We start from the raw sequence: 11,134 nt of genomic DNA, 5'->3' as shown, positions 1-11,134 counted from the left end.
AATCCCAGCACTCGAAGCAGAGGCAGGAGGATGTATGAGCTCAAGGCCAGCCTGGTCTACAAAGCTACACAGAGAAACCCTGTCTTGAAAAATAAAAGACATCTTTGAAGCTAAATGAAGCCCCAACAGGTGAGTGATTTAAAGCACATGAAGGCACAGCATGTGAGGGAAATAACTCCTTTGTACTTTTGTTTGCATACTGTTTAAGGAAGAAACAAGGATAACTGTCTAGCTATCGGGAGTCGCTAGACTGGCTCACCCCTAGGACTACTTGGAAATTCAGAAGAAAAGCCTAATCTACGGTGTCACTTTCAAATGTAAGGGAAGGTTTGAGACTAGTCCAGTTAATATTCCATTGAGTTTGAAGGCAGTAAACACTAATTGCAGTAATTTTGCTTAAAAAAAAAAAGTTGCTAGGCGGTGGTACCACATACATTTAATCCCAGCAGAGGCAGGTGAATCTCTTTGAGTTCGAGGCAAGCCTTTCTACAGATGGGGTTCCAGGACAGCCAAAGCTGTTATACAGAAAAGCCCTGTCTCGAAAAACAAAAAGCCTTTGAGACTTATATATATATGTTCATGATGTGTATGCTGGTGCCCATGGAGGTGAGAAAAGGTTATCAGACTCCCTAGAACTGGAGTTACAGGAAGTTGTGAGCCACCATGTGGGTGCTGGGAGGAAGACCTTGGAGGATGTCTGTCCCTGCCTACGCTGAGGTTCAAGGAAACCATCCCTGAATGTGGGCACCATCATCCCCCAGGCTAAAGAAGAAAGGGAGCTGAGCCCAGCACTCAGCCCTCTCTGCCGACAGCAGACACAATGTGGCCGGTCGCCTCAGACTTCTGCCGCCATGTCTTCTTTCTCTCCATGAGCCAAAGCACACCCTTGCTGGCTCCCTTTGGTCCTCACTGCTCCCGTGAACTCTCAGCAAGCAGTTAGAGTCCGCACAGAAAGCCGCTGTTGGAGGTGGGGCTGCTGTCGTGAGGCGCCCGCCCCGCCCCTGTGGTTCCTACATCTTCTGACCTGGGTTGTGGGAGGGGTGCGGAAAGAGCCCAGAGCTGCTGACTAGGAGCGTCCAAGTGCTACGAGCAGACTTAATGGGCCATTCGGGTCCAGAAGACCGAGACGCAAAGAGAGAAGTGAACAGTCAATACCACAGACACAAGGTTTCAGAGGGGGATGTGGACTCCATCGGAAACCCGGCTAAAGGCCATTGTGTTCTCTGTTCTAGCCAAGAACCTAGCCATATGTCCAGAAAAGTTGTATGAGGTTGTATTCAAAAGCAAAGGACTAGTTTGTTTGTTTAGATTTTTTGTTTGTTTGTTTGTTTGTTTTTGAGACATGGTTTCTCTGTGTAGCTCTGGCTGTCCGGTAACTCACTCTGTAGACCAGGCTGGCCCCTGCCTTCCAACCGCTGGGATTAAAGGCGTGTGCCACCATTGCCTGGCTAGAATTCCCAAGATAGCACTGTGGCATGGTTGTGGCTCACTGTTCTTAGATCTAAAGTGAGAGCAGAGAGTTGGAGAGAAGCTGGAGAGAAAACAGCTATAATGGTTAAAGAAATTAGTGCCATGACAGAGAAATTGGGTGCTGTAACTGCAAACTCTGAAGGACACTCAAGGGGGGAAAATGCAGTCTTGAATCAGGTAGTGGTGGCTCACGATTTTAGTCCCAGGGCTCAGGAGGCAGAGGCAGGCAGATCTGAGTTTGAGGCCAGCCTGAGCTACAGCGGGAGTTCCAGGAAACCCAGAGATACACAGAGAAACCCTGTCTCCGAAAAATGCAGTCTGACTGAGACTGCTGGAGGGATCCCCTGCTCAAACATTACCCCTAGGGAAGGGTTTTCTAAGTCCACCCAGCGTGGCGCACAGACCCCACTACACCTGTGGTAAAGGGGCCTAGCCCATACATCAAGCTGTCAGCAGAACTTGGTAGCATATCTGCAAGGTGCTAGGTTTTCAAACATACAGTCTGCAAGTCACCAAGTCATGGAGGTTCCAGAAAACTGCCAGGCCAGGCGATGTGTAACAGTGTTGGAATTCCTGAAAGGAAGCCCTAAGAGGCCGTTATTATTTGAAGTTATGAACGTAAGGCTCCAGTTAGCCAGGGCTGTAGGACATCTGCTGAGAAAAGCTGTGGGCGTGGCCCAAAAGAGGCTCCATGTGGTGCAGGCCACAGGACTGGAATGGGTGGGGCTACGAAAGGATGCTAAGACAAAGAAGCTTCAGGGTTGGTATTTTCTCTGATGGGTTTCAGGCTTGTCTGCATCTGATCCTGTTAAGAGAAGATTTTTCTTTGAGAGGAGCCTTCCCGCCCACCTGGTTCCAGATCCGCATCAGTCCCAAATAAACACACAGGAGGCTATATTCATTATGAAGCTGTCGGCCTTGCTTGTTTCTTACTGGCTAGCTCTGACTTAAGTAATTACCCCATAATTGTTAATCTAAGTATGTCTCTTACCGGAGAGGTTTCCGGGCTTCCTACCCCAATGGCGTTACATCTTGACTCTCTGTGTTTCTCCTTCCCAGAGTTCTCCTGGACTCCTAGTCCCTCCTATCTTGGTTCCCTATAGGCTCAACAGTGCTTTATTGACAAATGCACAGGACTTCCCCCAACATGATCCCATTCTTCCTTTTAGGGACAGGAAAGTTTACCATTGCATCCTGGAAGCAACTTGTTTTCTAAGACTTCCTGGCTAAGATTGTCTTGAGTCTCGGGAGGGATTTTGGACTTTGGGCTTTCAAACAGTGTTAGAACTGTTTGGACTTTTAGAAGTGGACTAAATGTCTTTTGCGATAAGAGATAAATTTGAGACTTTGGGGCCAGAGATGGAGTGTTTGTGTTGAAGTGAACCATTTGAGTATCAGGTTGACAAGAAATGGGTTGTGCCTGAGCCCCGGGGGCTGGGCTTGTGATCTGCAGAGGACAGAACCCAAGTGAATAACTAAGTGGAGGGATGGCTGCCTGGAAGGGTGGGACAGTGGGCAGCCGCAGGAGGTGCTGTGGTGGGGGGTACCAGCACAAGGGTACGAGGAGTTTGAGGCACCCCCCAACACACACCCCTACCCTTCACGAAGCAGCTTTCAGAGCAGAGGTTCCCAGGCCCATGTGTTTCCCTCAGCTCCCTCCCCCTGTGAGGGCACAGCCAAGTGCCCTCCCCTCTAGTTTCCACACCATTAAACTGCAATATAAGATGTGGGGGAGCCGGTCAGGTATGGCAATTCTGGGGTCCCTCCCGGCTCTGTCTTCAAGGACTCAGTGTGGGAGCTAGCTTGCTGGGTGCCGTGGATGGTACCCGTGTGCTCCGTGGCTCGATGCCAGCGCTGGCTGAAGGAGGTACAGACTGCATCAGGGCTGGGGAGGAGCTGGAGGGCCAGGAAGGGCCTTGCTGGCTGGGACCCGTATGGACAGGCTAAACCCAGATCCAAGGGCTAGGTTGCAGGACAGAATTCCAGAAGAATGTGCTGGCTGCTTAGGGGCTTGGCCTGAGGGAGACTCTCCAGACCTGGGCTTGGGAAAGGAGAGGGAGAAAGCAAACGAACTCAATGCTGGCCACCCTCATCTCAGTCAGGAATGACTGACATCACTGCTGTCCTCCAGGATCTGGACACTAGTCAGAATAGCCAAGGCCCTGGGCTGCAGCCCCCAAATCCATGCTCTTCTCTGCTCCCCTTGCCTCTGCTTGGCATCTGGCCACAGCTGCTGTTCCCTGGGCAGACGTTCACCAGGTGGGTGTGGACACTACAGAGAGTGATATACTCAGATGAGCTAGGCTATGAAAGCCAGGCGCCAGGCATTGGGCCTGACAGATAAGTGGTTGCCACCACCAAGAGGCCCTGAGAACTTCAAGGAGGGCACAGAGGGGATTTTATCTCCGTCGCCTTGCCTTTAAAGTCTCAGTGTCGTTACAAGGGACACTAGCGTCTGGCAAATTCACACTACAGCCTAGGTGGGCAAGACTCCGTCAGACGCTAAGGAAGGTAGCCTTGGGAAGAAGAAACAAGGAACTAAAAAACCTAAGCTCAGCTAGGCATAGTGACTCACAGCTCTTTTCCCAGGCAGGACTGCTTCAGATTCCAGACCAGCCTGGGCTACACAGTGAATTCCACTTCCAGGTCAGCCTGGGCTACAGAGTGAGATCGTGTCAAAACCCCCATGAGCTCAAAAAAAATCACCTATGACCTGAGTCCTGCCCTACACTACCCTCAGGCAGGAAAGAGCAGGACTTCACACACAGTGCTGCAAACAGAGCCTGAACAAACAGGGCTAGAAAGCAGAAACTGAGTCTCCAGTCCCCCCAGTCAGAAGAGACCCTCATACCCTGTTCCTCCATGGCCGGCCTGGGCAGACAGCACCCGCAGAGAAGGGCCCTCCCCACTCAGACGTCTCCTTTCAGGTCATGACCTGGCAGGGACAGCTCCTGGAGCCCTGAGCTCCGGGAACCTGGGTTAGCCTGACAACTGCCCGCCAAATCTCTACCTGGAACTCTGCCTGATGTGTCCCATTCCTGATGTGACAGTGATGTGTCCCATTCCTGATGCGGCAGATACCTAGAGAAGAGTGGAGGAGCAGGACGGGCCCTGACAGTCCCTCTCTGTGGCTGAGGTCTGAGGGGGCCCCACAGGAAAGAGGGAAGCTTCTGTGGTTAGTTTCCTTGGTAGCTGCCTGAGGGCGGGGCTGGGGACTGATGAGGCAGCCCAGTCTGGTTGAAATCTGACAGTATCTCCCCTGTGCAGTACAGGCTTCCCTCTCCTCCTGTCCGGGGTGGGCTTTCCTATCTGTTAGAAGGAGCTGGAGATGAGCCAGGGAGAGCAAGGCGGATGGCTGGTCTGGCCCCAGACGTGACTCGTGGTTCCACATCTGCATCTCTCTTCAGAGATGGCAGTTTCAGAAGGGTAATGACAACATGGGCTCCCTGTACTCCCATGCTCTCCCTACCCGACTCCCCAGTGCGAACTGAGAACCCCTCTAACTAACCAGAGACTGTAGGGTAATAGAGGGAGCTCTGGCAGCCAACAGGCGGGGCTTGGCCTCGACGTCATTAAAGAGATACATGGTTGGTAGAATGTTTGCTCAGCACACACAAAGGCCTGGGTTCAATCCCCAACAAGACATAGACCAAGCGTGAAGTCGCCTGCTTGTAATCCCAGCACTTAGGAGGCAGGAGGGGGAGCATCAGAGGCTTAGGACCCTCTTTGGCATAGAAAGTTCCAGGCCGGGTTGTGCTGCATTGAGACTCCCTCAAAAGAGGCTAAGAGGACTGGAGAGATGGCTCAGAGGTTAAGAGCACTGACTGCTCTTCCAGAGGTCCTGAGTTCAATTCCCAGCAACCACATGGTGACTCACAACCATCTATAATGAGATCTGGTGCCCTCTTCTGACTGGCATGCAGGCAGAACACTGTATACATAATAATAAATAAAATCTTTTTTTTTAAAAAAGAGGGTAATGGTAAAAACCACAGATTTATTTATTCAATGTGACCACACTGGGAAGGGGAACAGATAAAGGGACCCTGTAACACCAAGTCTGGTTTTAGGGTGCTGATGTGTGTGTTGTTTTTTTAGGGGGGACAGTTGTTGCTATACTAGCCATTAATTATTTATGTACTTATTTAATGTTTTTGTTGGGGGTTTTTTGTTGTTGTTGTTTTTGGTTTTTTGAGATGACAGGGCTTCTCTGTATAACAGCCCTAGCTGTCCTGGAACTCACTCTGTAGACCAGGCTGGCTTTGAACTCACAGAGAACCCCCTGCCTCTGCCTCCTGAGTGCCAATTTAAAGGTGTGTGCCACCACTGCTCAGCTAGCTGTTAGTGTTTTTTCTTTTGCGCCAGGGTCTCATGTAGCTGATGTAGCCTTGAATTCCTAACCCTCCTGCCTCAGCCTTCCAAGTGCTGGTATCACAGGCGTGAACCACAGTGCACTTTCAGCTTAAATACTGGAAGAATTGGGGCAGATAGCAAGACATATGCATACTTGAGCACACTGGCCCTGCAAAAGGGTTCAAAGAAGTCCCATTGCATGAGGGAACAGGCTCAGGAGAGGGCCAGTCCTGCCCTGTGTGTGCAGACTCATCTCAGGAACAAGTGTCCTCCCGTGGGGGAGGGGCTGTCCTGTAAAGCTTTGTGTTTTCTAGACTCCAAGGAGACTGCAGATTTGGGTCAGTGACTTGTCTCTGTGCCTGTGGCTTAGAAGGAGGAGGTGGTCAGGAAGCTTGAGTCAAGCAGGAGTCTGAGCCAAAGTATGGAGACAGATCCAAGAAAACGCAGAGAGGGCAGACTCACCCTGTCACTAGTCTTCTGGAACCAAAGGAGGGGTCCCGGCTCTGGGCGGGAGCAGCTTCAGAAATGTTTTACCACTTAACCCTCCACTCTGCTGAGCGAGCCTCCCTAAGTCACATCTCACCCCACAACTATCTGTAGCTCCCTAGGACCCCAGGGGAAACAACAATGAAACCCTTTGTCTGGCCCACAAGGCCATGCATGATCCTTGGCTCCTCTCTCCTACACACTCATCAGATGTCCCCCAGAAAGCCTTTGCCGGGCAGTCCTTCAAGACCCTGTTTTACACCCCACAGTCTCCACCCCGCCACAGCGGCGTCTGCGTCTTTGCCTTCACCAGAGCCAGCACAGCGATATTTAATTAGACTTTGAGTCCTCCGAGGCCGGCCCAGGGCTAGACACATAGTAGGTGCTCAGGAAAACACCTGCTAAGTGGATGGCCACGTCTGGTCCCCAAAAGTGAGAATGAGGCCAAGGGTTCGGGGCTGGCACACCCTAGGCTACCCCTCAGGCCCGGGATGTCAGAGCCAGGGCACCCAGAAGTCCCTGCAGGCTCCGCAGTGGGGTGAAGTCCAAGGCTTGAGCCGAGGACACCAGCGTCAGGCCTGGCGCCCAGCCCAGTCTTTCTTTAGCCCTAGTGAGCCGCACCGAGCTGCAGCCACAGAGCGCTGCTTCCGGGGAAAGCCCGGGTGGGGCCTGGGCTTCGCGGTCCTTCTCAGCCCTGCACAGAGGTCCTCAGCCGGAGCCACACCCCAGCCTGCCGGGCTGCAGCCTCTTCTAGCCCTGCTCTAATGTCTGCAGGCTCGACACACGCAGACCCCCACCAGCTGCGCGCTGGCCCCGGGCCCCTTCCCGCCAACTCTTGAGCCTAACTCATCCTCAAACTATTTTCCACTGGCTCCCCCAATCTCTGCCACCGCACAGATCTTTTTTTAGTGGGAAGAATAAGGGGCGTCGCTAGGACCCTGAGGGAGGGATTTAGGAGGGGCACTCTCCTCCCTGATTGGTCACCTCTGCTCTAAAACTGAATTATAATCCACAGACTCCGCCTCTAGTGCCCCCCCCACCCCTGTCCTGACATCAATTGGCCTAGCCTACCGGAGGGGCGGGACTCACCAGGTCTGGTCCTGTTAAAAAGGGTCAGAGAGGGCTTGGGGTCCGGTCACTCGGGTGGAGTCTTCGGACAGCTGGTGCAGCCCATCGCAGGAATCTTCCCTTCGCTTCCATCATGGCCTGTGTGAGTGCGAGACCCTCTACTGCAAGGTCTAGGGGATTGAGCAGCAGCAGATGGGCATAGGAAAGTGGCCAGCTTGGGACCTGGTCCCAGCTGTGCCGCCTTGGACAGGTGTTTTCTCTGATCCTCAGTAGCCACATCTGTAAAATGGGGGTGGGTGTCATAGTCCCCCCCAAAAGCCTTGAGCCTCTCTATGTAAAGAGTATCCTGGATTTCTCTGAGCGCCGACAATATACTTCCATCTTGCAAGGGCCAATATTCTGCCACTTTGCAGTTTTCTGAGGAGAGTGGGAAGGGTGTGGCCACCTGGGGAGGGGAAGGGGACGCAGGGGGACATTTTGGTCAAGGCCACTCACTGCTTCCCTCTCCTCCATTCTAGAGGCTTCTGACCCCTCCCCCCCTGCAGCTGTCCCCAGTCACAGAGCCAGGGCCCAGTAGATCACCCTCTGCTCCAGAAAAATATGAAAACCTCCTGGGCCGGGGATAAGCCGCCGTCCAGGCCAGGCTGGGGCTGGTCGTGGCTGCTGGCCAGCTGGGGGCCGAGAGAACTGCGTACTTTTGCACAAAGAGACACACGGGCTAGCTATTTGTCGGGTTCAAATGTCAAACCCCTCCCACAAATGGGCTCCTGCCCACGCACCCAGGCAGGTGCCCAGCAATGCCCAGCTAAGTGCTGGGCTCCCCTTGCTGAACCCAGGGCGCTGCACTTTCCCGGGAGCCTCCACTCCAGCCTTGAGGGGGCCTGGAGAGGTCCAGGCTGCCTTCTCCCTCCCGGAGGAGCTGACTGAGGACCCCATCTTCCCCTCCACTCTAAGTAAAAGAAAAAAAGAAAAACCTCCAAGCTGACTGGGTGAATCTTCTAGGCTCAGTCCTGTGGGACAGCCATAAGTTTCAAATTAGCATACCGTGATGGGAAAGGGGCCTGTCCCTGACTACGGGGACAATCAAGACTAGAACTCACCCACCTTACCCCTGGGCTTCCCTAGCGCTCGCTCGCTGCTCAGGGTACCCAGGGCGGCACTGACCCCATGCCCACACCCCAGGCCTCTGCTAAGGTAGCTCAGGCCACGATCAAACTCGGCCCTAAATGCAGCTAGGTGGTCTTTTCTACACAGGGTCTGGTCGCAAGCAACCTGAATCTCAAACCTGGGGAGTGTCTCAAAGTTCGGGGTGAGGTGGCCCCCGACGCCAAGAGGTGAGAATGCAGCCAGGGATGGCGGTGGCAGGGGCGGCGTTGGCAGGCCTTGGGTCCCGAGGCTGGGGATGGGCGTGGCCGGCCGGAGCTGCTCCTCCCCAGCCGGCAGAGGGTTAATGGCCGGCCGCAGATGCTGCGTGAGTCACTTCCTCGCTGGGTCTGGTCCACCTCACCGTGGTCTCCCTTTCCCTCCCGCCCCCTCTCTCCGGGATGGAGTTTCTTAAACTAAACCAGCTGCTGCCTCAGCAGCTACCTCGGTTTACCCCCTCCCCTTCCGCCTGGGGTGTGTAGTGTGGGGCGTGGCAATGAGGGAGGGGTCACCCACGTGCCTGCTGCCTGGGGGGGGGGACGGGGGAGCACGGGGTGGGGGCGGGAGGCGGGGACGGGCTCAGTCTTTTCTTTCAATGTTTCCCTCTTATTCCTACATCCCACAGCCTAGTTTCTCAGCAACCATGTGACCTGAGACCAGTCACCCAAGCTCGGGAAGCCTCCGCTTTTTATTTTATTTTATTTTTTTCGTCTGGGGAGACAGGGTCTCACTATGTAGCTAGCCCTGGTTAGCATGGAACATACTATGTCTACTAGGCTAGCCTCCACGGAAACCCACATGCCTTTGCCTCCCCAGTGCTGGGATTGAAAGTGTGTGCACCGCCACACCCGGAAGGGCCCGGGTTTCCTAATAAAGCCAGAGGGAAAGTTGTGGTGTGGAGAATGCCTGAGGCCAGATTTATCAAGGCAGCTGACTGGCAGTGAGTGCCCGAGCCTGTTCCTCTTTCTTCCTACCAGACCACGGTGGCAAATGCTGCTACCAGGCCCCATGCAACAGATCAATCCCTGTATTATTATTTGCACTTTTACTCCACAATGATGGGGCATCCGCAGAGTGTTCCGCTCCGTGTCAGGCACCAGGGACTCAGATACACAAGACAGACAGGACGACATCTGGAGAGTCTCCCCGCTTGACCAAAGGGGCTGACACCAGTTAATGTCTGGAGGAGAGATCCTTTCAGGGCAGCCCCCCATTGTGCAGACAGGAAAGAAACTTGTGGCTCAGAGAGGAATAGCAGGGTCGAGGGCAGAATTCGAACCCAGGTTCCTGGCCTTCCTGTTGACTGAGTTTCGGCAAGGTGCATTACAGGCCAGCTGCTGATGCTGCCTTTCCTCGGTGAGCTTTGGGTCTGGAGCACGGCCTCAAGCCTACCTGTCACTCTGCAGCTTTGTGCTGAACCTGGGGAAGGACAGCAACAACCTGTGCCTACACTTCAACCCCCGCTTCAACGCCCATGGGGACGCCAACACTATCGTGTGCAACAGCAAGGACAACGGGGCCTGGGGGACTGAGCACCGGGAGCCTGCCTTCCCCTTCCAGCCTGGAAGCATTGTGGAGGTGTGCAGGATGGGGCTGGGCAGGGCCCGGGGCGGGCTGGACAACCATGGCTCTCGTGTTCAGAGACAGGCTGGCCCTTCCTGGCCGTGTGGCTACCAGTGACGGTCACCCGCTCTGAACCTACATAGGGACTCACCTCTATGGGCATGGGCGCTGTCATCTGGGCTCCGAGCTGCTCTAGGCTGTCTAGGCTGTCACTCACTGGCCTTCTCCACACCCCCAGGTCTGCATCACTTTTGACCAGGCTGACCTGACCATCAAGCTGCCAGACGGGCATGAGTTCAAGTTCCCTAACCGCCTCAACATGGAGGCCATCAGCTACATGGCGGCAGATGGAGACTTCAAGATCAAGTGTGTGGCCTTTGAGTGAAGTCAGCCAGCCCACGGGCCTCAATAAAGGCAGCTGCCTCTGCTCTGCGCAACCCAGATCTTCATGAGAGAGAGAGAGAGAGAGAGAGAGAGAGAGAGAGAGAGAGAGAGAAAGAGAGAGAGAGAGAAGAGAGAGTGTCTGTCTGTGTGTGTCTGTGTGTGTCTGTGTGTGTGTCTGTGTGAGGGGCCTGCCCGGGCCTGATCGTCTTCACTCCCAGTGTGTCCCTCCTGGTCCAAGTGGCCTCTCCTCTTCCCCCAGATTCTCCAGGCCAAGCAGAGCCCATCACATGGAGGGTTTGGTGACCTGACCGGAGAGTGTGATCCGTCCCATGGTGACAGGAGCAGACAATGGGAGGAGGAGGAGGAGGAGGAGGGATGAGCAACAGGGCCTCGTTTGCCTTCAGGAGGGCCAGAAAGCCACTGGGCATGGTGGCACATACTCGAAACCTATGAGGCCAGGGCAGACAGATTGCCAAGTGTTCAAGACCAGTCTGGACTAGTTAGAGTTCAGGCCAGCCTGGCTACATGGTGGAGTCAGCTGGGACTAGTGTGCAGCCCTGTATTACTACCTACTTGGGAAACTGAGGCAAGAAGAACACTTTCACTTAGGCCGGGTGGTGGTGGCACACACCTTTAATCCCAGCACTCGGGAGGCAGAGGCAGGCAG

The 11,134-nt window shown here is 54.2% G+C and overlaps 1 protein-coding gene and 1 long non-coding RNA gene across 2 annotated transcripts; one reads left to right on the top strand and one right to left on the bottom strand.

Annotated features, from left to right (window-relative positions):
• Nucleotides 1–1,532: 1,532 nt before the first annotated feature.
• On the bottom strand, nt 1,533–7,537 carry LOC121142946. The gene is made up of 2 exons (XR_005880107.1): nt 7,399–7,537; nt 1,533–2,275 (listed from the first exon to the last, which is right to left on the bottom strand). It is a non-coding gene; the product is annotated as an uncharacterized LOC121142946 (long non-coding RNA).
• Lgals1 (galectin 1) lies at nt 7,387–10,520 on the top strand. The gene is made up of 4 exons (XM_005066966.4): nt 7,387–7,519; nt 8,632–8,711; nt 9,927–10,098; nt 10,322–10,520. The coding sequence occupies exons 1-4, from the start codon at nt 7,511–7,513 to the stop codon at nt 10,466–10,468; spliced, it is 408 nt and encodes a 135-aa protein (XP_005067023.1). The 5' UTR covers nt 7,387–7,510; the 3' UTR covers nt 10,469–10,520.
• The last annotated feature ends 614 nt before the right edge of the window (nt 10,521–11,134 follow it).

This window comes from Mesocricetus auratus, unplaced genomic scaffold, assembly GCF_017639785.1.
Source record: "Mesocricetus auratus isolate SY011 unplaced genomic scaffold, BCM_Maur_2.0 Super-Scaffold_100010, whole genome shotgun sequence".
Lineage (NCBI taxonomy): Eukaryota > Metazoa > Chordata > Mammalia > Rodentia > Cricetidae > Mesocricetus > Mesocricetus auratus.
This window is presented reverse-complemented; position numbering and strand designations above follow the sequence as displayed.